At 45.3% G+C, this 27,453-nt stretch overlaps 1 protein-coding gene across 1 annotated transcript in view; it reads left to right on the top strand.

The window, feature by feature from the left end:
• SORCS3 (sortilin related VPS10 domain containing receptor 3) overlaps positions 1-27,453 on the top strand; it is a 429,816-nt gene that overhangs the window by 202,864 nt on the left and 199,499 nt on the right. The window contains exon 3 of the mRNA XM_067537027.1: positions 3,113-3,212. Within this exon, the coding sequence (XP_067393128.1) occupies positions 3,113-3,212 (100 nt within the window). The remainder of the gene's footprint in view (positions 1-3,112; positions 3,213-27,453) is intronic.

Raw genomic sequence — 27,453 nt, 5'->3', positions numbered from 1 at the left:
ATTCTGGTCAAATGCTTCAGGATCTCTTGATGGAAGATGTTATGGAAGGTCAGAGTATAATTGTGATGTCCTCTGAGACTTTCTACAAAGCCATTGTTGGTCATCAATGTAATAAAGAGAGCCCAAGGAAAGCTAAAGAAATGATGATCATATTTCCTCTCTCCCTCTTCTTTGAAAGGGCAAGTGAAGTGACTGATAGTGGGCTAATGAAAAAGAGTCATCAGGACATCTTTACAAGTGCAAAGCATTTAGGGAGATCTGAAAGTGACCGTGGGAACAAAACCAATCTGGCCTGTGGGAATATTAAGCTATTATTTGCAGTCTGTTTGAACAGTGAAATTAGTGATCTCTTCCATTGTCAGGTTTCCAGTACATGAAACATTGTATCTTTCCCTTGTATAATCATGGACCTGGCTTTTTCAGTGCTTCACCACTGCTAGCGGGGGGGTTAGACCAAAGAGATACATCAATGTTCATCCTATTTCCATTACAAAGCATTTAGCATTGGTTGAAGATTCCTGCCCCAGTGAATGTGCATGTACCGGGTGCCTCATACAGCTGAGTTATTTGCTCTTGGATTATTCATTTTTATCCATTAGACTACTTTAGTTTCAAGATTTGCGGGGAGGGAGAAGTCAGCCAGCTACCTCAGTGGTAATCTAAGTATTGATATCGAGAAATATTTAGGACAGATGAGCTCTAACCACAAAAAATGGAATCTGGTTAAGCTTCCACACACCCCATGATCTGTGGGTGTTCAAGTTATGGAGGCTGGTTTAGTCACTGTTGCCAAAAAAAAAAAAAAAAAAAAAGGCAAATATCGTTCTGGGATGTATTAGTAATGTATTGTTGTGAGCAAGACATGAGAAGTAATTCTTCCTCTCTGCTGCACGCTGATCAGGCCTCAGCTGGAGTAGTGTGTCCAGTTCTGGGCACCACATTTTAGGAAAGATGTGGACATCTGTCCTATCACAGCCTTATATACTCAGCCCTTCTTCCAACATATGGCTCACGTTAGTCTGTAAATATCAAATCCCATGGAAAATTGAGTGTTGGGTACTTATTAACATTTTCAGAAGTTAGGGGGCACTTGCTACTTAAAAGGTTGAGAAACACTGGTCTAGAACACACGACTTATAAAGAAAGATTGAATAATTGGGTTTATTTAGTCTGGAGAAGAGAAGACTGAGGGGGGGACATAACAGTTTTTTAAGTACATAAAAGGCTGTTACAAGGAGGCAGGATAAAAATTGTTCTCGTTAACCTCTGAGGGTAGGACAAGAAGCAATGGGCTTAAACTGCAGCCAGGACGGCTTAAATTGGACATTAGGAAAAACTTCCTAACTGTCAGGGCAGTTAAGCACTGGAATAAATTGCCTAGGAAGGTTGTTCTCCATCACTGGAGATTTTTAAGAGCAGGTTAGACAAACACCTGTCAGAGATGGTTGAGATAATGGTTGGTCCTGCCTGAATGCAGGGAACTGGACTAGATGCCTTCTTGAGTTTTTTCCAGTCTTACCATTCTATGATTTTAAGATGGGAGCAACTGCAAAAATGGGGAATTGTGCTTGCAAAAGGAACAAAGGCATGATGTGATATCGCCCCATGGGTTACAATAATGGGCATCCCACCTTACGGATTCCACCATTGATTGACTCTGGAGCCTGGCCTCCGACATCTTGTCTCGCTGCTTCACAGTGGACATCACCCCTTGGACTCTTTCAATGTGATGCTGGGGTGGATTATCCACAATGGAACAGTAAAAATGGCTGATGGGGCTGGGGACAGACTGTGGAGTCAAGAGTCTTCAGTCACGTGGGAGGGAGTCTGTAGAAAGCTATTTTTCTCTTTAGGGGAGCGATGCAATTCACTTTGGTATCTGGGAGAGGTGCATGGCTGATTTCTGCAGCAGATGTGCAGGGGTCAGAATACTGATCACAGCACCCTTCCCCCGTCTCACGTCAAGACCAGAACCACTGACACTGGAATCACAATAATGAGCACCAGTGCTACAGCCGCTGTCAGAGGGAGCATACATCTCGCAAGTACATTGCCTTCCTAAATATTGTCTATTTTGAAATATAGACTGAGGAGGATGAAGGGGAAGAGGGGGAGGAAAGGGGCAGGAGAACATTGCTACGGCCACCAGTCCTCATGCTTCAGGGCATAAACTGAGCAGTGATCACCGTAAAGGGGCAGGAGGCAATTTCTCCCCAGATCATTAATGTAGGTACATGGTGAGGATTTTACATCTTCCCTTGAAGCATCTGGCATTGGCCATTGTTAGAGACAGGAACAAACTAGATGGGCATTGGTTTATTCTGGTAGGGTAAATCCTGTCCTTTTCAACAGGAAGAGTGTGTGGGAGGGGTGAAAACACAAAGGAGTTACAAACCAGGGGAGAGGATTCCAAATGTCCCCAGAGAGGAGGAGGAGGAGGAGGAGAAAGAGAAGGAGAAAGCTGCAGAAACTCCTTTGTGACGGAAGCAGCGCTTTTGCCAGTCACGAACGGGCACCGCCTCCCACAGATCATCTGCTGCACTTGTGGGATCTGCCTGCATCTCGCTACCTAACACAGAAAACTAAAACACCTGGCACAGATTAGCATGGGGGCGACAGAGTGTTAGATGCCAGGATGGATACATTTGATTGAGATGTGAGCTCCTTCCTTTTCTATCTATGTTTTTTTTTGTTCAGGGTTTTGCTGTGGGCTCCTGTTGTATTTGTTTTAAATACAAGTCTTACAGGAGCGCCTGGTCTGTTGCAAGGGATCAGGGTACATTGTTAGACACCGCCAAACATCAGCCCCGATCCTCCCTTGAGAACCCCCGACATACCCTGAAATCAGTGGGGCTCTGCCTGGGCATAGGGGTTTGCCCGTGTGATGCTCAGTGCAGGATGGGAGCAATAAATGTAGACATTGTCCCTGCCTCACAGTCTTTCTCTTCTCCTTTCCACCTGCACCCTTGAATGAAACAGGAGAGCTCAGGTTTAGGAACAAGAACGTGCTGGCTGCAACCTCAGACATCTGTTCATATGCTAATTTTCCTCCCCTTCTCCCCGCCACGTGCTGAGAACCATGTATATTCTTTGTGTCTCTTCTTCCCTGCAGGTCAACGGACTACGGCACGACCTATGAAAAGCTAAATGACAAAGTGGGCCTGAAGACTGTGCTGAGCTACCTTTACGTCAGTCCTACTAACAAGAGGAAGGTAAGGGAGAACTATTGATCTGGTAGCCATAGAAACAAAACGACCAGGCTCTCTTCATTCTTCACTGAATTCTGATCCTAAGTAAAATCCAGCGATAAATCATCAGGAGCTCCAGGATGTGAATTGGGTCTAATGTTCACTAGTGTAACTCCATGAAGTTCCAATGGAATTACTCTTGATTTACACAGGCGTAATACACATCACAATCAAGCCCTTAACCTCCTGCAGAAAGAGGCCTGGTCTACACTTGCTGCAAAATTCGGTGGCAGACGACGGGAAATACGCAAGCTGCGTAGAGTAGAGTAGCTCGCATATCTCCCGCTGACTTCCTAAATTCTAATTAGCACGGCGTTCCCACTACGACCTCGCCGCCCTCCCATCGCCTCAGCGTTAATCTTTTTCCGGGGGTGGATTTATTCAGTCAACTTCCGGATCGATTGAATGGGTCTCCACCTCCGCTCAATCGATCCCGAAGAAACGCTCCTGCGGTGCCGAATTTGCTGCTGCGAGTGAAGACGTACCCAGAGTCTTGTCTGCTCTTGGAGAAATGAGGGAGATAAATGGACTTGTTTCTGACTGTTTGGCCTCCAAATAAGCTGAATTCACACAAATGTTTGGGAGACCCTTGCCTTTGCTGATTTTGACTCACACACCTCTGCTTGCCTTATTATTATCAGCCACTTATTATTGGAAACACTAGCTAAGAGACACCTTGCATTCGATGCTGCTTCCTTTTCTGGCTTCCTTCCTTCAGCAAGGGAGTTGGAGGAAAAGATGTAACTGACACCTGTAGTTGGTCACATCACAGAAGGGGGCTGACAGGAGAATGTGCGTGCGTGTGGAGCTGTGGGCAGGGACCCAAGTTTTGAGTGGAACTCGTAGGAGAGGACGTGATGTCATAGCTTTCAAGCCCTCTGCTCACTCTTCCTACGTGATGCAATTCGAGCTGCAGCTGACTCACAGACGCTGCATGACTACTTAGTGCTTTATGATTTGAAGTCGTCATTTTGTTGGCTCAAGGAACTGGCAGAGCCCTGGCACTTTAAGCTGCTCCCAGAAGTCAGAGCAAGATTGCTCTAGCTAAAAGCTTGTCGTGCTGCATGTTAGGCAGGCTTGGAGACTATTACATCTGATCATTTTCAAACTGCCTGTCTCATGTCTCCCTCAATAGCTTTCAGGAGTTGTATTTTGCTATTATGATTATTACTGTTGTTTTTCCGTTACTGGTCAGGCCACAGAGGTTTCAGGACTGATGTTTATTTCTCTGTCTGGAATCTTATGGCAGGCACATTTCTATCACAATCAGCCAGAACTACAGTATCTCTATGTATATGTCAGTTTTTATTTTTTTCCAATGCAGAGGTTGAATTCTCGTGAAAATCATCTTCACCCAGTCAATTTTCTGAGTGAAATGGAATGAAGTTGCTTGCGTTTTACTGTATAGATTGTATCACCTCTTGCCCCTATCAGGTCCCATCTGTTGTCCGTGGAGGAGTCGTTTTCAAGAGTCCAAAGAACAAGTTAGAAAAATGACAACTGGCCTCATTAAGAGACTTAATTCAACTGAGTGTAATTGAAGCCACACAAGGATCTGATAAGGTTGATTCAAAACTGGTTGGTGAGATCTAGTGCACGACCTAGGAGATAGTCTGTTGGTATTGGGTGAAATTCTCTGGACTCTGCTGTACAACAGCTCAGATTAGATGATCATAGTGATCTCTTCCGGCCTTAAAAATCGATGGCTTTATGATGCAAGCTGAAGAGCTGATTCCAGGTCATTGTGTTTCCAAAACAACTTTGCCCATCCAAGGTCTGAAGCAAGATATTAGGCTACAAATACAGTAGACTTTGCTTATTAGCAACCACTTGTTTCAAGCAAAACGTTGCCTTTGTCTGGCAGTATCCAGAAAGCTTTGTTGGCAGGTGCATGCATGCAGGTACTGGTGCGGAGCAACGGTACTTTGTAATTGTAGAAGCTGAGCTATTGTTTATTAAGTTTAATCTTGATACGGGGCTGAAAAATGAAATTAAAAAAGGCACAGAACCTGCCATAATTGTTACACTGTAGCAAGCAGAGCAAATTTAGATCTCACCGTGCTGTGCTCTACGGACCTACAGTCGATGTTCTGCCTGTGTGACACAGAGTCGGGCAGCACATAATTTTACGATGGTGTTTATATATAAAAAAGCCATTCTTGCCTTCACATTGCTGTTTGCAGCCCCCGGTTGCGCTCATCTCGTGACCCTGTGAAATGTTACCGCTATTCTTAATGCTTCAAATGATGGATCGTGAGACAACAAACTTCTCAGCTAGTCACCTTTGCTTAGGTAGGGCCTTCAGAGCCCCAACTTTGTCAGCAAGAGACGGTCCATGTATTTGGAAGCCATGACCCTCACCAGAAGTACTCGGCTGCACAGATTCAATCAGGTAGGACTTCTCTTCTGATAAAGTTGCTAACAGGTGGCATGCCTGTTGCCAATATCCATTTCCCATTAACATCAAAGTCCATGGGACAGGATCAGTGGCTGGCAAAATGTTGCTATTAAGCAGAAGTTCTTAGTATTGGGATTGCTGTTAAGCCGAATCTACAGTATTACATCATCAGCGTTATCTCATTGGCTAATCATAGGCTTGGGACACAACACGGTTTCCTAACAACTTCTGAAAACCTTCTGGCTTTACAGTTTAGTCCTCTCTTGGGTGACAGGTATACCCCAGCATCCAGCATGTATGCCCCCTCCCCCATTGCCGCTTCAGTTGTAGATGGATTTTTTTCTTCTTTGTATCCTGTCCTAAATTATTGTGCACTGTTGCTGCTCACTGTTAAACAACTGCCTTATGTCAGTCCCCAGTTGGCTCCACATCAGCGGAAGGCAAAATGATTTCTATGTACAGAACTTGTAGAGTGCTCTGAGAATCTCGCTTGCGCTGTTAGATTATCTTGGATTTGTCATTTCCCAGGATCAGACCTACAATCGTCACCGTGAACCACTCTCTCCTTTGTGTTGTCGAAGGAGATAGACTGAGGAATGCACATTACCGAGAGGAGACCCAAGTACTTAGACTGTAAACTCTTCTGGGCAGGGAGCATTTTTTTGTTAAATGTTCATATGGTACCTAGCGCAATGGGGAACTTGTCCCTGACTAGGGCCCCTCGGCGCTACGGCAATATGAGTAATAACGCATCATACTAAAGCACTAGGTGAATAAATCACACACTTGAGGAGCAGGGTCTAGAACCTTTGTATTTTACCTCTGAAACACACCTTAACCATCTGAGCTACAGGCAATGACTTCCCACGTGCATTAGAAGTAAATATATCCTCTTTGTTTACCTGTCACAAGAGGGCAACATCATCTCTCTCTCTCTCTCACCATTCCCAGGTGAGACATTTTTCCAGTGTGTATCAGTTTCTCCCTGAGTTTGAACCTCCAAAGTTGCTGGTCGGACTGAGAGATGCTCACAGTTTCTGTTGACTATTGATTCATTTGCACACTGTTGCTAACACTGTCTGCTCATTAGTCCTGAGAGGATTAACAGTTACTTGGAGGAGGAGAAAAGTGCTACATGCATCCAGTCCTAATTGATTTACTAGTGAGAAGGATAATTACTTCTCCGCTACCCTGCAGAACTACAGTGGGAATTACTTGCCAGATTCCTTTTGAAGCCTTAAAATACTTCTGTTCAACTGTTAAATAAGAATTATGCATTCAGCTGAATGCCAGGTACGTCCACATCATTTACCTGAATCGGCAACGTATCCCGGGACTCAACTAAAGTACAAGGCAAGAGGATTCAAACACCCTCGCTCCCCGCCCCTTGTTTTTAAAGCACAGCTCGTCCCCGGTTTTAGGGAGCATTGTGGCAAGTTTTTGGATTCCATTGCATTGTTCCATAGTGTGTTGAGCTCTTATGCTGACAGGTCCTTAGGAGGCACTGGTCTCCAACATCAGGCTGTCCCCTATCTCCCACAGGCATGATTCATATTAGCAATGCTTTGCAACGACATGGCACCTTTCAACCTCCAAGAGCTTTACATACAATAATGAATTATGCTATCTATCCGTCCGTCCATCCATCCGTCCATCCATCCAGGACTGGTTGCCTTTTATTTAAAGGCATTCTTTAGTTAAACACAAGTTATTGGGCTCAATACGGGGGTAACTGGATGAAATTCTCTGGCCTGTGTTATACAGGCAGTCAGACTAGATGGAGCAATGGTCTTTCCTGGCCTCAAAAAGCTATGAATCTATTTTAGAATTTTATCCTGCTACCCATCACCATGCGCCTTCCGCATAAAACCAGTGGCAAAGTCCCTAATGAACTTCATGGGTTATTTGGCTCTTCTCCCATTTAGGGGTAAAAAGTCTGCTTGGGGTAGGAAGTTTGGTTTTATTTTTTATTATTTATATATATCATTATGTATTTAATATATACATGTTAAGTTCCTTTGTTTAGGTTGATTAGCGGCTTTCAGTTCATTGGGTTTTTGGGGTAGAGAGGAGTGCCAATGTTGCAAGTGTCAGTCTTGTGCTGGAAGGGCTTTTTATGAAGAGGAAGGATTTTCTAAAGACAGTCAGACTCTGGATTTGCCTCTTGTCCTTTGGAAGTTCGTACCATAGGGGGATCCTTGAGCAAGAATGCTTTGTCTCCAGCTCTCACCCGCTTTGCCCTGGGCTTTGTGATCTGCATTGTCCCAAGGTGTCCTAAAAACATTTTGCTCTAAAACTGGTTGTACAACTGTGAATATTTTTCACCAAAAAAAGGTGAGGTGTATAGAAATTTCAAATTGTCAGCTAGTTGCAGTCAAATCTGCTTTGCAACCCTGTAGCTTTTTCATCAAACAGCCAATGCTAGCAGGAGCTAGTGTGGGTAGGAAAAATGATCAAGCTGTTATGTATCTTACAACTCTTGAGTTCTATTCCTGACTCTGTCATTAACTCAGAATATAGCAACTAACTGGCTAGTAGCCCTTGACTCAGAATATGAAAAATAATTCCCAGTCTCACTGTGAATTAGGACTTGATTTCTCTTCGTCGGTTTTCCTCATCTGTAAAGCAGTGAATGGTGATCCTTACTGTACTTAATTTACAGGGGGAGTGTGGGAATTAACTAACTGTTTCATAACTGTTTAAAAACTCCAATTTTGCCACTCTCCAGCAATTGCTGTACCAGGGTGTGTTTCTAAGTAGAGAAGGATACTCTATATTCATTTGTCTGTTGTTCATCTCTAAATGGTGCCCTTTCTAATTATACCTGTCTTATATCATAGATGCATAAACTTAGGCAAAGAGAGGTTAATTGACTTTCCCAAGGACCCAGATCTGCTGCCACCTTAGAGCATTGTCTACTGTACACTTACCTGAGTGTCTGATCTTGGGTAAATCACTTCCTCTCTCAGTATCTCGATTTTTCCAAGATGTAAAACTGGGACGGTCTTGTTTTGCAGACTGGTAAACTAAGGCACCAGAGAGGTTAAGTGACTTGCCCAAGTCTACACATTTTTCAGTGTCAGTCAGGTTAGAATCCATGAGTCCTCTGCTCTATCGACTAGACCACAGTGCTGCTATGCCTGGTACTTCAAAGCAGTGGGATGTGGCGGTGAGTTTGGGGACGCTTTCTAGAAACTGAAATGGATTTTTGGAAAATACACACTACAGTTGCTTAGCGGTATCAGAGAAGGGCCAAAAGCATTCCTGAGGGCATGTGTTGAATAATACCAGCGCACAGAGCTAATGATTTGAGCACAGGACTGGAAGCCAGGAGTTACTCAATTCTAATCCCACCTTGAGCAATGGCTCTCCCTTTGCCTCACCTATGAAGTGGGAATACTGCTACTTGCTTAGAGAGGAGTTCTGAGGACTGATTAATTAATGTTTCCATAGTGAGGAGCCAAAGTGCCTGTTGCTGTGAGATTTCCACCCCCATTAAGAGGCTGTAATCAGCAGCGTGTGGATACCTTCTTCACTCCAGTACGTACACCCACCCAGTTATTTGCATGAGAGCCCGCAATAGGGAGCATCTGGCTCAGCCTCCATTACATAAACGTTGAAATGAGCCTTATGACTCTGTGATAAACTTCAGAGAGAAAAACATCTCATAGATGCCTTTGCTGCCGATGAATACAATTCAAAGGGGAAACAGGCTAGCACTGTGAAAAAGCAAAGGTTTTACAGATAGGGATATCGCAAAAGGCTGCTGTGTTCTCTGCAGATATTCTCTGATGAGCAACAGGAATGCCAGTTCCCTGTTAATCTTTTTTATGGTGGATTCTGGGCTGTAGTTACATGTTGTTATAGGCTGATACTTACCGCAGTGTGGGAACAGGGTTGCATTTGTTTGCTCTTTCTAATGCAGTGCACAAGGGGCGGCTGGGGGGGGGATGTCAGCTGTGTTACAAATCTTGACACTGCTGTGTCTGAGCCAGACACTGAGGCTAACCTTTAGCTGGAGTAAACCGGAATAGCTCTATTGACGTCAGTGGAGTTCCATCAGTTTACAACAGCGGCTCTTTTATGTGAATGGATGTGTGTGTCAGAATCAAGAGCTGGCGTGCAGGGGTTTGTGGCTAGGGTAGTGGTTGGGAGGTAGAAATGCATGAGCTGTGGTGTGTGGTGGGGGCAGCAGAATGAATTGGTCTGTGTTGGGGGCAGAATCGTTGTGGAGTTTAGAATTCAATGACCTGTTTCCAAATAAAAATTCTACTTGTGGTTTGTGGGGTGGTTTTTTTTTAACCAGGCATTTTTGACAGCTTGCAGGGGTTTTCCTTGTATGGGCATCTATAGCGAGTGCTAGCAAGTCTTGTAAGGCTGAGTATTGAGAAGCATTTATGTGTAAGCGGGAACCTGCACAGAAAGGAATGGAGGGGTTCAAACTCTGTTATATGGATGGGCGTAGGAGGAAGGATGGACGATAAGGAACATTGTCAACAACTTGCTTGGGTTGTAGCTAGTGAATCCCCAGGGGCTATGTGGGAATTTAACCCCAATGGATGTCCTTACTGATTGGCACTGGAACGATCATTCAGCTCTTGACTTTTGCCTTTCCTGGTGAAAGAAGTGCATCAGAGGAATTCCTCATTGTGATGCATTATGGGAGATCTAGTCTGTCCAGAAAACCCAGCACACAGGGCAGAGACAGAGTGGGAGCCTCAGGTACCTGAACTACAACTCCCATAAGGTGTCCTGGCTCCATTTTTAATAACGTTTTGGTTTTCATGTGCTCATTTTTTCAACCGAATCAGAACATTTCCCATGGAAAGTGGACAGTTCTTGTGAGAGATTTCACGTAGTTGAAAACCCAGTTTTCCACTGAAAAAGTTTAGATGGAAAATTATCCACCAGCCCTGACTCAGGGGACTTCAGTCTAGGTTGGATAGGGGGACAAATGAAGAAGTGAAAAACAAACACACCATAGATAGTGGTCAGATGAGAAGCAAATACACCTGATTACGCAGGGCTATTTAATATTCCACTGCACCCTACCAAAGGGGGGGTGATGATCCTAGTGTTCTTGCTGGATTCCACTTTTAGGTAACTATGTTCTGTCTCCCTGAATGCTCCTTGCAATTTCAATTTGACTCAGTTTTCTTCTTCAGTACTTGTCTGAAATTGTTGCATAGTGTTGCTCTAGGATTTAAGTGGCACATCGGCCTGGGACAGGCACTCTGTGACCAGGGGAATTTCACCTGCAGAAATTATTCAGTTACGATGATCAAAATGAGGGTTGTCTGAAAGTGATCCTTATGACAGAACTCCAGTGTGAGAGATAGTATTGATACTAAGCCTGTCTAGCAAAGTAACTGAAGTGTATTAAAAACAACCCACAACAAAAAACTAACAGATTAAATAAATGGAAACACATGGGATTAAAACAACAACGACACCCCATATAAAACATGAAGAGAATCGCTGTGTCATGCTGAAGGCCTTGGGAAATAGTTATTCAGCCTAGTTCCCTGGTGGTTATCAAGTTAAGATGGAAGAGCATTCAACGGCACTGTGGCAGTCGAGGAAGAGATAACATCACTCCTCCTCTGACAGGCCTATCCTGTCAGACCCCAAAATGTTCACTTGAATTTAGGAAGACAGAAGCCCAGAAAGTTATCACTGGCTAAAAGCCCCTAGGCTATTTATTTATTATTTTTAGCCATCACTGAAATGCAACCATCTTGGGTGGAATAAGATAACTTTTTAACAGCTAGCACACAGCAACGCTGAACACAGCAGTTTAGGGTAATAAATTAAGCAGACTACTTGTATGTGTATGTGGTGAAAACTTCAGAAAGAAATTTTGGGAGGTGGAGTATATAGGTACACAACTGGGATTTGTCCAGGATTTTGGGGTTAACAACCCTTCTCTTTCAGCCGTAGCAGGAGATCTTAAATGACTGTGAGTTTTATCATTTCTTACATTTTTACATTGTTAGCTCTTTGGATAGGCACCATCTTTCTGTTTGTGTATGTACAGCGCCTAGCATAATGGGGTTCCTGATCGCTGAACGGCGCATCTAGGTGCAACTGCAATACAAATAATCACGAATAACATCACACTCTTGCTTCTGAATCTTGGCTTTTCCCCTCACTCTGTTCCCAATGGAAATTCCATGGGCTGCCTTATTTCCCCCCAGCGTCCTAGCTGGCTAATAGGATACCAAGACAGCGGTTCCAAATGTGCGCTTTGTGGTCACTAACCCAGCCCAAGGTGTGCTGCCGCCCCTTGCCACTGCGCCTGTTAGTCATTTATGATCTGTTCATTTTCCTGATACTGCCTCCCGAGCAGTCAGTGGGGAGCTGAGCCCTGGAGAGTCCTAAAGCCATTTGGCAGATGGAAGGTTTCTTTGGACCCTTTTTCCTTATTATGTTGACACCGTGATAAACAGCGTGTGCCGTGAACTGACAGGCGCTGTTCTGATCTCTGAGAGAATGTATTTATAAGAGAGAGGCAATGGGTAAGTGAGAGCCATAGGGAAGGATTAATAGAACCATTTCTTTCGCTGTCTTTTATTTCTAATCATTTCCTTTGGCCCAGTGAAATATATTTAGTGGATGGCCCATGGCTATGCAGCCACCACTAACGGGAAGTGATATTACCTGGGATCCAAATTGAGTGTCGTATTCCCTCCATGCACTCCTTTGTTGTACCCGTTACTCTCTTTGGAACGTTCTTTTGTGCTGCCGTGCTCTGAAAAAAAAAATGCATATCCAGGAAAAGCCTCAGATGAGGCGAGTCTGCCCTTTGTTGTAGGATGGCAGTTGTAGTTATAATATGGTCAGCTGAGTGCAAACCCCTCCTTTATTGCTATAATGATGGCTCCTAGAAGCCTGGACTGAGATCAGGGCCCCGCTGTATATTGTCAGGCTGGACCCTGCTCTCATGCATTAGAAGTTCCCTAGTGCGCATTCTGGTCTCAAAGCAAGTTGGATCAAAGCACGCTACGGGAGCTTCCAGCATGGTCCATATGGCCAGTTAGTGCATGACAGGCGGTGCAGGGTAATTTTACGTTCCAGCTTGCCCCCCACGCAAATTCTTTGTGTAGACAAGTCCCAAGATTGGGAGGATGGAAGTGGTGTTACCCTCCCTTTACAGATGGGGACCTGAGGAAAGAGTAAAGAAGTGGCTTGCCCCAGGTCACATCAGGCGTCTGTGGCAGAGCTGGGAATTTAAACTCAGTGTTGAGCCTCAAGTCAGTGCCTGAACCACAAGAGCATCCTTCTTTCTTCAAACGTTTGTCTCTTAAGGTTCAATCCTGCAAACGCTTCAGCATACGACTCACTTTAGTCAGATGAGGAAGCCCGAGAGAGATTTCGCTCCTGACAAGAGTTACACAGGTTGTGTCTGCACTTAAACTGAGAGGCAATAGGTAGGTCGACAGAAAAATTTAGCGCTGTGTCCACTGGGGGTTAGGTTGGCTTAACAATGTCGCTCACGGGTGTGGATTTTTTATCTTGTTTGTGGAACAAGATCCTGAGGCTCCTTGTAAATGTGAGTGCAAAGTAGTGGCTGGAGCAGAGGACTGGAGTCCAGGACTCCTGAGTTCTCTTCTCAGCCTCTTGCTTTGTGAGCTTGGGCCGGTCACTTCAGCCCAGATCCTCACAGAGATTTAGGTGCCTAACTCCCATTGAAATCAGAGGAGCTGGTCTTTCATCTCTCTCTGCCTCAGTTTGACCCTCTAGAACAGTGGCTTTCAACCTCTGGTCCGCAGACCCATGGGGTCTGCAGACTGTCTAAGATTTCCAGAGGGTTCGCATCTCCATTTGGAAATTGTTAGGGGACTGCAAATGAAAACCAGTGCTCTAGAAACAGGAGACATAACTTCTCTGTCTAACTGAGGTGTTGGTAGCCTTAATTCATTAGAGTTTGTGAAATGCTTTGAGATCCTCACGTGGAAGTGCTATGTACAGACAAAGCAGCACAGTTACTAGAACTCTCTTAAAATATGGATTCCTTTTTAGTATGCCTTCAATCTTTGTTTTTATTATTATTTAACATTAATGGAAGCTTTAATCCTTTTTTTGTAAATGAAGCCTGGGAGATTAAATTCATTGCTGGTTGCAAGGCACTTTTGAGATCCTTGGTTGGAAGGGATACACAACCACTAAATAAGTAATAATAACATTTCAGAAATGCTAAGCATTTTTTATTATTATTGAAATAACATCTGTTTTTGCATTGCATCATCTGTTCTGTTCTATTCTATCACTGTGGTTTCTGGGCACCTCTTTAGTTTGTGGTCTCTGGCATCCTTTCTCTCTCTGCAGCCGATATTAATTCTGTCACCGTTTTCTCCCTGATCCTTCACTGATAGCTGTAAAGGTGAAACTCTGCCCCCACGAGGTCTCCTTTTGGCTTCAATCATCCCATACACCTGGACTGGGCTGTACTCACAGCTCTCAGTCCAGGACTGGAACCCAAATTAATGTGACACCTTAAAACCAAATTTCCATCCTCCACAAACTGGGATAATCTGTGAGAGGTTCCAGAGTGAGATATCACTTGGTATACATAAAATGTGGAAAAACGTGGATTCTCATAGCATCTTCAGTTCTTTCTGTGAAAGAACAAACAGTATTAAAAGCATTCAGTCAATTATCTCCTTTGTATTTATTTTTAAATGTAATTAATAGGGCTGTTGAATGATTTTTAAAAATCGCAATTAATTGCGAGATTAAAAAAATAGTCACAGTTAGTCAGAGTTTTAAATGCACTATTAAACAATAATAGAATACCAAGTAACATTTATTATACATTTTTTTGGATTTTTTCTACATTTTCAAATACATTGATTTCAATTACAACACAGAATACAAAGTGTACAGTGCTCACTTTATATTATTTTTTATTACAAATATTTGCACTGTAAAAATTTTTAAAAATACCATGTAACGTCAGCCACAACAGTGCCATGCGAACACCTGTTCTCACTTTCAGGTGACACTGTAAATGAGAAGCGGACAGCATTATCTCCTGTAAATGTAAACAAACTTGCTTGTCTTAGTGATTGGCTGAACAAGAAGTAGGACTGAGTGGACTTGCAGGCTCTTAAGTTTTACATTATTTTGTTTTTGAGGGCAGTTATGTAAAAATAATTCTACATTTGTAAATTGCAATTAATTGAGACATTTTAAAAGCTAGTTAATTTGTTTTGCGTTAATCGCTTGAGTTAACTGTGATTAATTGACAGCCCTAATAATTAACAAAACTCTCCCATATGGCACCATGTACCAAGGGATAGTTGTAATATATATATACACACACACACTCTCTCTTTCGTTCTCTCTCTCTAGCAAGAGATTGTGTCTGTATCTAAAAATAAGTATAGAGAACAGTGTGTGTGTTGACATGCATATATCACACACAATTACATTAAAAGAACATTTATGGTTGCAAAGTGAAGCCCTCGGTACTTAGGAAAAGACAGAATTAAGGTTGTTAGTACAATCTTAATTCAGCCTCCTTGTGTATATGCATTATGATAGTCTTTTATCACATGATCACATACTATATTTTCCAAAGGACCCCTGCCTCATTCAAAGCACAGGATGGATGGTGCTCGCTGAATGAGCAGCTATTTATTTATTTATTTTTTCTCATCCTCTTTGTGCAGTGTGCGGCCCCAGACCTTATTTACTGCACACTATTCAAACCCTGCTCTGAAGACCGAATTATAAATTTCCTCCTGGGTACTTCTGTGGCATTCATCATTATAGCATCCAAATGCTTTACAAACCTTAATGAAGTTGTCTGCGTAACACTCCTTTGAGATGAGAGGGGTATTATCCCCATTGTATAGATGAGGAACAGATGCCCAGAGAGATTACGGTCAAAAGTGTCCTCTACTCTTGGGTACCCAAGTTAAAATGTCTGGGACCTGATTTAAATTTTTGGAGTACTTAGCATTTTATTGCAATTTGTGTTCAAAGCACATCTTCCATTGACTGCGGTTGCAGCTGTGTGTGCTGAGCCCTGGAGACCCCTTGAGTCTCAAGTTTGGTACCCAGAAAATAAGGAACATGCAATTAATGAGCACCTCTGAAAATCTTGGTATACGTGGCTTGCCTAGAATCAAATGGGAATTCTGTGGCAAAGGCATGGATAGGATCCATTTTCATAGGGAAGCATTCAGCTACATTAACCATGAGACCATTCTTTCTCTTCTTGCTATCCCCTGCCTCAGTCACTATGTGCTTTTAAAATTCTACAACAAATGAGTCAGGGGATCCTGCAGACAGCCTCATTTACTACACAACCCTGACTATGAAGTGTAGAAAATTGATAATGGAAGCTAAAGACATTAGGGAAAAATCCATGGCTAAGGACAATGAAGAGTTTAAGTATATGAGAAACAAAATAAATTCTAGCAATGGTATAGGTCTATTACTAGATGGAGATGGTAAAAATTGTTAATGATGCAGAAAAGGCAGAACTGTTCAGTATTTCAGTTCTACATTTGGAGTAGGATGATGTGCAGGTATTATATGAGAATGTTGAAGTACTTTCCAGTCCAATAGTAACCATGGAGGATATTAAACAACAACTGGTATGTACAAACATTTTTAAATCAGGAGGCCTGAATAACTTGCACCCAAGAATCCTAAAAGAGCTGGCTGAGGAGGTTCTGCAGGGATATGTATGAGGTCCAACGCTGAGCAACATTTTTATCAATGATCTGGAAGTAAACATAAAATTTTTGCTGATAAAATTTGTAGATGATGCCAAGATTGGTGGGAGGGGTAAATATGGATGTGATCAGGACAGTTGTACAGAGCAATGTGGATTGCTTAATGAGCTGGTCTCATTCAAATAACATGCCTTTTAATACAGCCAAGTGCAAAGGTATACATCTAGGAGCAAGGAACAGTCTTGATTCTGGCATTTCTAACTCCTGAGAGCTTGATCTTCCAACCGTAATGTTCTTTCAATGTCATCTGTGTGTGTGTGTGTGTGTGTTTAACAAACTATATAGGTTGAACTTAAGTCTTTCATTTGATATGTGTGTATAATATATATACATGTTAACCCATGCCGATACAGGCGAGCTTTCTGTCCCCTCCTGTGCTGGGTCTCCTAGCAGTTTCTGAGCCAGCAGAGGGTCATGCTTACAGAGCCATGTGGGGATTTGAGCTGGGTGGACCTCTCAAGTTCAGGTTGAGCTTCCCTGTCCAGCATGATTTACAGTGTGAGGCTCTGTTCCCCTCTTCTTGTTGAGCTATGCCTGGAAGCTTATGAGTCTATTACAGCCTGGCGCAAACACACCCAAGTCTGGCTGCTCCAGCAGGAAAAGCTCATGCTTTTAGATCTAGAGATCCCTGCTACAGTTTGCAATGCAAGTTAATAAAAATCAGAAGCAGGAGAGAGCCCTCCGGTTCGGACCCTAATCTGAACATCATCTCAATGCTTGGAGTTGTTTGGATCTGGAATTTTTGTTCAGGTCCATTTTGCAATAATATAATTTTAGAAGAACCAATTGGCTAATAATTTGGATCCTGAGCTTAGGTAGATTTATGAGCATGAGTCCTTCCATTAAAACCAGTGGGACTTTCCACATGTGTAGCTCTATTATTATTTATACTGCAGTAGGTCCTAGAGGCTCCAGGTCCAATTAGACCTAGACGCTGTACAAACATATAGTAAGAGATGTTTCCTGCCCCAAAGAGCTAAATAGACAAGGCAGGCAAAGGGGTGAGGGGAAGGAAGGTCAGCTTATTCTTTCACAGGTGGGGAACCAGACGCACAAAGAGGTGAAGTGACTTTCCCACACAATAGATCGGAGGCAAGAATAGAACCCACGTCTTCTGAGGCCCAAGCCACTAGGCCACACTGCCTTTCTGCTCTGTCTGCTTCTTCCTACATCTGTTTCTTTCTTTCTGTTTTCTTCCATCTGATTCCTCCTGAAAGAGGGATTAAAATATAGAGCCAACGTCTAAAACCGTTATTAAAATATGTACGTATACAGTCATGTAATAAATGGCCCAGTCTACGCGAGACACGTTTATGCTCCCTCGGTGTCAGCTTGCACGTTGCAAGGTGACAGAGATTTGTTCCCTCCTTCTGTTTTACGTGTAATTCTTGCCTCTTGCACAGAATTGTCCCTCTCGGCAAAAAATGCGGACGGAAATAAAAATAATCCAATAAAGATCAAACCAAAATAAGGGCAGAAAACTTGCCGCTGCCTGGGAAGTGCTGGAGGTTGGTGCAAGGGGTGGTTTGACTTCTATGTTTGAGGGGTGGGGAGCGGCAGGGCTCAGGCCAGCTCCATGCAGCAGGGCCCGGGGAGGGAACGCCACCTCCACCTCCTGACCCACCTCAGCAGGCCACCCAGCCTGTCCGAGTTTGGGGGGGGGTGCACAAGCAAAAATTATAGCCCAAAGGGAGGGGCTCAGCTCAAAAAGTGTGAAAACTGCTCAGGGTGCAGAGAGGGGCTAGCTAGGGGCTGTGTGCAGGCAGGAGGGTAGCTCAGGGTGCAGGGAGGGGGGTAGCGAGGTGCTGTGCGGCAGGAGGGGATCCCCCTTGTGGTCGCTACTTCCCGAGGGCTCTGCCAGCCCCAGAACCGGGTCCCCCCGACCTGGGCAGCTCTTAGCAGCTGCGCAAGCAGTCAAAGGGGGCGCGGAGCTGAGAAGCAGCCGCAGCCCCAGTCCCCGGCAGCAGATGGGGGAGCACCCCGGCCACCGGCTCCAGGGCACCAGCCAAAGCAGCAGCTGCCCGGCTTCTGGTCTCCGACCTGGCCTGGGGGCAGGGCCTCGAGCGGGAGGTTGGGCTGGGGGGTGGAGCTGCCCCTGGGGCTGTCCTGCTCTGGTTACCATGCTGCGGTTTGGGAAGGGGCAATGCCCCCCCTCCACCTTCCCCAAAGTCCGCCCATGGGTTGGTGATGTTGCAGCTAACTCTGAAACGCGCCGGGAGCTCTCGCTACAAAAGAATCGCACGTTTAGCAGAGAAAATGAAATACCTGGTGAGCTATTTTGAAGGTGTGAGTGGTGCACGGGGGGGCGGGATGGATTTCACCCCCAGTGCAGAGGGCCTGGTTTAGACCCTAATCCTGCAACCACACCCGAGTAACTGGACTTCAGTGGGACTCCTCGTGGTAGCCAGCCGCAAGAGGGTCACCCCCGGTAGGAGAGGCAGAGGAGTGTGACAGTCCATGCTCGTCTGCTCCAGATAGCTAATTACATGGCCCTCGTGACTGTTACAGCACTTCACAGTCATTCCTGTATTCTCATCCTCACGAGGCTCCTGAGAGGTAGGGAATTATTGTAAGCAAATCGCCAGCTCATTGCTGAGCACCGTGTTACCAACCAGTCAAAGGCACCAGAATCCTTCTGGCTCGGGCAAGGGAAGAACCGCCAGAGATCAGAGGGCCCCTCGCTCCCAAGGGAGTCGGGGACTGCTTGGGAACTGGCTGTGGAGAGGAGGCTAGACAGCTTGGCAGCTGGGATTGAAAGGCCGTGAGCAGGCCGGGAAGCAGCCTGGTGCTAGCCAGACAGCCAGTGGAGGCTGCAATAGATGGAGGCTTGGGACTGGCCTGCCACATGGACGGGTCTGAACGAGACGGCCGCAAGGACTGCAGCCTGGCCTCAGGAGCTCCACCTTCACGCTGCCGTGCGGGACTGGCCGTCAGAGCTGTGCTGGGCTTCTCTCTTCTGAGTTGGAATCGTTGCAGCCGTGGTGCCTGGGGCAGCTGTGCTGCGTATTCCTGGCAGCGCTGGTCAGACATCCTTTCTTGGTTATTGGGCTCTGACGGTACAGCTACCCCGCAGCAAAAAAAACCCTCGGCAGCGAGTCTCAGTGCCCGGGTCAACTGACTGGGGCTTTCAGGGCCCAGGCTGTGGGGCTGAAAATTGCTCGGGCGGGAGCCCAGGCTCTGCGGCTGTCCCCCCATCATGGCGTTTCAGAGCCCGGGCTCCAGCCGCAACCCTTACAGCGACTCTGCAATTTTAGCACCGCAGCCCAGACCGCAAGAGCCCACATCAGCTCATCTGGGCCAGCTGTAGCTGTGCCGTGGGTTTCTGACTGCAGCGTAGATGTGTCCTGAGGCGGTTTGCAAGTGTACTCCCTCGAGGGCTAGCGTCTGAAGCCCCTACAGGGCTTGCCTCTGCCCCCAGCACATCAACTCCCTGCTGTGGGGTCAGGTGCAGTGCTGCCAACCCCAACAGTTCAGAATTCGTGAGCCAGCCCCACCAAAATCCTGAGCTTGGCCCCAAAAACACGAGGATGGTTTTTAGAGAGAGAGAGAGAATATTGAGATTTTTGATCTGTCGGTTGATTTTTGGACTCTCCTTGTCCACTCTCTGGGGATGTGCGCCAGAGTGTTGCCTGCTCTCTGACTGTATAGAGCAAGGGGATCCTGGCTCCATGTGGCAGGAGTTCATCCTGCTGCCTGATGGTGCAGAGCTTCCCGCTTTCCCTAAAGCTACGAATTCCAATGAATTAATTCTGTGTCCCCTTAAGTCCCGCCTCTGTCCGTCCTCCAGCCCACACATCAGTTCTGCCCACCCAGCCCCGCTTCTGTTCCTTGCCTCTCTGGGCACCTCTGCTTCTTCTGCAGCCCCAGGCATTCTTCACTGCCTCCATCCCTTCCAAGGCCAGGCGTGAGGAGGGCAACTCCTGGGTTTCTGAATCCTGGCCTCCTGCATCCCAACGCAGTATGCTGTTCACTAGACCGTCCTTCCTACTTTACCCATTTTCCCCGGGGCTTGGTGTCCGGGGTGTGTTCAAGGTGAACGAGGTGTGGCTGAGCTTTCCCCAGCAATCCCAGACAGCTGTAACTGCAGGGCCACTGGTGTAAATGAGAGCAGCCCTCAGAGGACTGACATATTGCCCAGGCTATCTGCTCTCCTCAGCTGTGCAGCTGTGCGTGAGGGTTGGTGCTGAGATCCGGTATTCTCATGGTATTCCACAGCCGGTGGAAATACACAAGGAGACCAAATCTCATGTTGTTTCCTCTCCCTATGTGGCCCTTGTGAGTTGGGGAGAAAAATCCTTGAAAAATCCAAGCAAATACATTGCTTCCCCTTTTGTCCTGAGGGATTAGCCAATGTTTGGGGCATTACGGGTTGTTTCCATGAGGAGGAGAAATAGATGATAAAGTCAGATAGTTCTTTGATGTGGTCGTCTTTCTTTACAAAGAAAGTACACAAAGTCCTGTTTACCTGAGCGTTGTATGATCAAACACTAGTTTTCTTGCTCAATTCCCAGCCTCTCTCCAGCCAGCACTCCGTCCGCAAAGCGCTCTCTATTGGCTTTCTCTCAGGAGCACACTCCCAGTGCTTCTCTTGACGTCTTCTGCTTTTAGGCTTCCCTCTCTTGGCTTTCTGCTCCTTTCTATTTGCTTTCTGGTAGCTTCTCACACACGCAGCCTGCAAGGTCCAGCTTCTACTCTTGCCTTGCCATGCTGGCCTGGGATTTGGGGCGATGGCTTCTATCATTTCAGCTCTTACTAAACAGGAGCATTTCATCGCTTCCTCATTTTGGCAGATTGAAAAGCCGCTAGCAGGCCCGACAGCTTCAGCAAGGTTTGTGATTGCCATAGATCAGACACCCACCCTCCAGCATAACACTAAAAACGTTGTTACAATGTGGGCCCTGTGTTATGATGAATGGAAGACGGAAAGTGGGGCAGGTTGCAGGAGGGAACTAGTTGGTGAGACACCAGGGCCTCAGCGGTGCGAGCGGTGGCCAGGCTGCTACCAGATGAGCACTGGTCTCTCAGCCGGCTCAGTGAAGATCCCTTCCCTACAAGTCTGCCTGCCTGCTGCGTGACTTATTACTAGTGACGCAGGCCCCTGCAGAACCTGAACTCGCCACCCAACTACCCAGTCAGCCAGAGATTGTAAAACACAGAAGAGGTGGGATAGAACCAGGGAGATCCTGGTTGTCCCTCTTCGGAAGTTGCTTAACCAACGCTGCCAGGTTGGAAGAGGGGGTCTCTCGCTAATAAAGAGGCAGCTACTTCTGATTCAGACGGGCAAGCACTAAAGGACAGATCAGATGTGATCATATCAAGTTGCCATGGAGTCACTGGGTCTGGTCTATGCCCTGGTCTTTAACCAGTCTCTGGGGAGTACCCCATTGTGCTGGGCCCCAATGATTCCCACTGTTCTGGAAGATAGGCCTGTGGCCTCCACAACTCAGAGCTGGGCCTTTGTGCTTCAGCAGGCCCTGTCTGTCTCCATGGCTCCCCACGGCTAGTCCAGCCAAGCCAGACTCCTTCAAGAGACCTTTCCCCCATCTTCAAGGCGCAAGGTTCTTCAGTAAATATCTTCAGTGGTACCAAGCAGCCTTTCCAAAAACAAATGGCCAAGTGGAATACAGCATCAGAAAGTCCTTAGTGTGGTGTGGTGAAGAAAAGGTTAAGACAGTTAACCAGGGCTGGGGCCAGGGCTCTACCAAGCCGGTCCGCTCTAGAATCCATCTTGGCTCTCTCTTTCTCTGTCCCTTTGCCTCTGAGTCCCAAGTGGGAGCTCCTGCATGGCTGGGCGTCCAATTCTGAGCACAGCCCCCTGACATCTTCCATCATTGTTCTCCAGACACAGCCCTGCTGTGCTCCCATGTTCAGCTTCCTCTGCAGCTAGATAGAGAGTCAAGATGGGTGAGGTAATCTCTTTTATTGGACCACCTTGTGTTGGTGAAAGGGAAGTTTTCATGCCACACAGAGAGCTCTTCTTCAGGTCCGCAGCCAGGTGTTAATCTTCGTCCACTGGGATTCCCATTGTTTCTGTAGGGTTTTCCGTTCAAATGTGTTGATTCCAGCCCAGCTTTTGATGGTGCATTAATACAACCCCTGCTGGCTACCCGACCCAAACGCTTCAGGCCGGCTGCTCTGTTCCGGGAGAAACACTTTAGTCCCTCTGCAGTTGATAGGTAACAATGCAAAGTCTGACAGGGCGAGGCACGTTGTTCGTAAAAATCTCACAGAAAAGTCTCACATTTGTCACATGAGTAAGGGAGGCAGCAACTCTCTGCTTAGTCTGGCCACTGCTTTGATGATCGGGATGGGCCAGTGCTGCCTTGACTGAGGCTTAGGAGTGCCCTATGATGGTTACACTGACAAAAGCCGAAAGGTGGGGCTTCATTACCCAACCCATCAATGGGGCCTAACACAGTAGCAGATTCTTAACGCAGGGAGAAGATTTCCTTCCCCCCCCTTCACTTTCGTTTTCCCTGAAATGCAGCTTTCTCCTTTACTGCTTCAGCTCTGGTAATATATTAATTTACAAAGTATGAAAAATGAGGTAGTTTTGAATTCACCAGGAGGGGCGCGGTGCTTCACAGTCAGCAGAATAATCAATCAATAATAACAAGTCAGCATGTTCTGTTATTAAAAAAAGGAGGAAAAAAATAATAGAAGGGGTGGAGAGCGGCTCTGGGAACAGAGATTCCGGTCCTTAGGGGATTTGAGCACTGTTTTGTCCTAGATTTCTGGAGATTGAAATTAATACACAAGGGCACAATTATATTTCTTAAAAAAAAAAAAAAAAAAAGAACGGAACCCAAACCATCTTTCAGAAACAACGCAACAAACCAAAGGAACTCAATATTATTAATATGGAAAATTCTCACTTTTAACCGCACACATTCACTCTGACTATATGTCCACATGGAATTAACTAAAAGTCCTGAGTGTTGCAAAGACAGCAGCATAAGGAAGAAAGATGGATTGCGAGAATAAGGCACTATGCTGGACTCAGTCCCCCATCTCTGACACAGGCTTCCTGTGTGACCTTGAGCAATTTGCTTAATCTCTCTCTGCTTCAGTTCCCCCTCTTTAAAATGGAGGCAGAGCTTTGTGTGTCGGGGTAGGGAATGTTTCTTACCATTTGTATAAACAGAGTTTAGCACAATAGGTCCCAGATCTCAGCTGGGGCCTCTAGGAGCTCCAGTGGTAGCTACAGTAATATTAATAAAAGGGTGGTGTGTCTTAGAGTAGCTACTGATCCATTTATGCACACTTTGCAAGCTATTCCCCTTCCACCTCTCCTGGGCACCTGCCACCTTTTTAAGATGCAGCAGCAGTAGTTTTAGGTCAGCACGGCTATTATCAGCCCTTTTATGTTATAAAGTGCTTCATCCCAGCATGCACTGGGTCTCATGGAAAACCTGCGATGGATGTTGAGGACAGGCTTTATTTGATGTGGTTCCAAAATCCTGGTTTGGATCTCAGAAAGGAACCTCTCAGGATTTGGAAAGCTGCAGGGTTTCTTTTTGCACTAGTCAGAGCTCATCTCTGTTAGCACCATCCCCTCTTGAAATGCCCCACTCCTTTGGACAGTAACAGACACTACTGCATCCAAAGGAGGCGAAAGATTATTTTTCACATGACACACAGATACAGCCAGGAGAAACCTGGCTCTGATTTTCCAATTGTACTGTAGAAGGAGCCCTATTGCCAGCCTTCATGCTACTGCCTTTCAGAGAGAAGACTGGTGCTGCTATTCGCGCTGGGTTTCACAGCCCTGTAATTGTTACCTTCGCAGATTCCATTGTCCCCTTTATGACAAAAAATTAATCTGACAGCTATTGGCTCCTGCTGCCGACACCCCGGCAACAATCATCCAATGTGATCCGGACAAATAGCCGAAGCAGGGCGACCAACCTGACCAAGCGGTTGGGCGGAGGGGTTGGCATGGTGGGACTGGGAGGGATGGATGGAAACAACAAGTGGAGGAGCTAGAGGTGGAGAGCCGGAGATTTGGGGGAGGGTTAAAAGGTGCTGATAGCTTGACAGCTTTGTCGGTGTTGCTTCCATTTGCAAGAGCCCTTGTATGGGGGAAACAAAAGACACACACCCACACTACAAGGTCTGTCTACATTGCAGTGGAGAGTGAGCCTCTGAGCCCGCAAAGACAGACACGTGCTATCTCTGCTCGAGCTAGCGCCTTAAAAATAGCCATGTGGAGCTTGCAGGATGGGTGGTGGCTCAGGCTGGTTGCCTGAGTACAGACCCAAGACAGTGAATGGACCAGTACTTGAACGGCCAGCCTGTGTTGCAACCCTTGCCGCTACATGGACATAGCCCTCATGTTCTTCATTAGTGTCTGAAGATGCTGCAATGATCCGGGCGTGGTTCATGCATACCTGGCACCTCCTGCAGAACCATTTGCTTGGGACTCATGTGTCAGGATCCACTCTGCCCCCTCCTTCCATGCCTCTCATTTTCAACTCAGATATCTTCAATAACGAGCAAACGGGGTGGGGAAAAAATTATGAAAGTCAAGGGAATGGCATTGTACAGTCTGATGTGTTGAAAACTTCAGCTAGGTACCAAAGTCTCTTTTTAACTGGAGTTCAGTAGAGAAAGAAAGAGTTTCTATTTAGAAGACAAGATATTAGCAAGAAATTGCTATATGCATGCAGAGTATGTAGTGTTTTGCATTTTCCATTTTTATTTGTTAAAAAAAAAAAAACTTGGGGAATTTTTTGGTATTTACTTTCCAAACATTAAAACTGGGATTAAATTGGGTTAAAAAATAATGAAAAAAAGGGAAAAATCAGGGGAAAAAGGAAAAAAAAAAGTTCTCATAATATACACATATCACTACAGTATAATTTAAACATTTTTTATGTACAAAGGTATTTTTTGTCTCTCTGACCTAGTAGTTTCCCCAGAAATCCTGGTTTGCATACGCTCACATCATTTTCTTCAAAGTATCCTCACTCACGTTGAGCCTCTGGCTGTCTTGGAGCTAATCCTCTTTGAAAATAAGCACTCTGCCTCAGTAGATCTAGGGGTTACACACAAAGTTCACTGTGCCGCTTTGCTCAAGTTGGGAAGTATGTCTCAATGACATTTCCAAAAAGCCAGCACATCCCGTTTCACAGAGTCAGGGGCAGGCATGTTCACGTAAGTAGTAAATTCTCCTTCCAGATTTGAAATGTCATCTTTAGTGGCCAATGGTTGAAACACTCTGGCCTAACGATCGTGGTCTGCTGCCAAAATGCACCTTGAGGAAGGGTTGCAACACGATGTCATGCCAAAAAGAATCTTCGGCACCAAACACTTTGGGATTCAGATTATGGGCCATGGTCGTCTCCCGTTTCTCGCTGAGCATTGTGTTGAAGGTTTTGAACGCTTTTTTGGTTTTCTCAGGTTCTGGAGTTGGAAGGATTTCCAGACACAGCTGGGTTTTCTTGACATACGTTTCTCCTGCAGCTTTTGTGCTCAATTCATTTGAGATTTTGGTTTTCAGGAGCCGGTAAACATCTGTGCTGGCAAACCTGTTGGCTGTAGTCGGAGAAAACTCTCCAGTGTTCTCTGTTTGTCACACAGTGATTCCAAGTTTTCAACAATAAACGTTATCTTGGTGTGCAGAATGTGTGTTGGCTTTTATGGTTATTTGTCAGGCTTTTCAGTTTCTCCTTTAGAACCAACAAACTCAAGATGATCTAGGAGATGCATTAGCACAGTCCACGCATTATTTACATGACAGGCAGCAAAGTACAAGTTCATCCACCAATGTGGTACAACGGGATAGGTAATCGGCGGTCAGCTCTGCACTTGTCTCACACTGTAAAACAAAGCCTTCAACTTGTCCTCATGCTTGAAAATGGCCCCAAATTCAATGATGCAAGATTTCATGGCTTTCATTTCTTCTGTAGCAATAGCTGCTGACAGTGCAATATTAATCAGATAAGCAGGACCGGTAACACATAGCAGCTCTGGTTTCTGAGTGTTTAATCTCCTGTGCAAACTAAACCATGTAGGAAGCACAGTCTGTGTTAGTTGTGGCCACATGTTCCCAAGTTAGCTGGTACATCTCAAGCATGCCAGTTATTGCTGTGTCGACAAAATGGCTTTCAGCGGAGGGGAGGAATGTCATATCAGCACAAAACAATGCGGGTTTATTCACATGGAAAAGGTGTTTTTTCCAGAAATAAAACTTGTGAGAAAATGTTCATGAAATAATTTTCCAAGTTACTCTATTACATAGCCCCTACTCCACTGGTAAAGAATAAAGACAAAGACACCAAAGTGGTGTGGGTGATGGAGCAAAGAGAACATTATCAAAATCCCAAAATCCTGCTTCTTTCCATATGTTCCTTATTAATTAAACAATACAGGAGTTGGAGAAATTGAAAACATATGATATACTTGTATAGGTAGAAATATATCTGGCTGGCTTTCAAGGTTTCGCATCAGAAATCAGGTTTTGGACTTTAGCCAGTAGATTATTTGTTGATACACTGCAATATGGTAGAGGTATGGAGTGACTACAGTAAGGGACTGGAAGTTAGGTGTCTTATGTCCTATTACCACTGCTGTCATTGACTCTTTTTTTTGCCTTGGACAAGTCACTTAACTTCCTTTCTGTGTCTCAGATTTCCCTATCTGTAAAATAATTGGGTTTCATATTTACCGCACTAGGATGTTGTGTAGGTTGACTGATTTGGACAATGTCAGGTCAAGATTGCCTTAAAATGTAGATTATGTTAAATTTTTTTACAAGCTCTGAGAATAGCAACAAAGTTTCCATATTTTTTAAGTAAATAACATTCTTCTGCAGTGTTTGCAACCGAAACATTACAGAATCCTGTTCATTCTCGAGAGGAAGGTGGTTAAGACACTAGCCTAGAACTTGGGAGACCAGTGTTTGACCGTCTGCTACACCCAGACTGGCTGTGTGACCTTGGGCATGTCATGTAGACCCAGATCCACAAAGATACTTAGATATTTAACTTCCATTGACTTCAGTTGGAATTAGGTGCCTAAATAGCTTTGAAGATGTGGGCCTTAGCCCCGCTGTACC

This window comes from Emydura macquarii, unplaced genomic scaffold, assembly GCF_026122565.2.
Source record: "Emydura macquarii macquarii isolate MOO-44397 ecotype Brisbane River unplaced genomic scaffold, CSIRO-AGI_Emac_v2 contig_3692, whole genome shotgun sequence".
In the NCBI taxonomy this organism is placed as follows: domain Eukaryota; kingdom Metazoa; phylum Chordata; order Testudines; family Chelidae; genus Emydura; species Emydura macquarii.
Note: the sequence above shows the minus strand (reverse complement) of the source record. Positions and strands in the feature narration are given on the sequence as shown.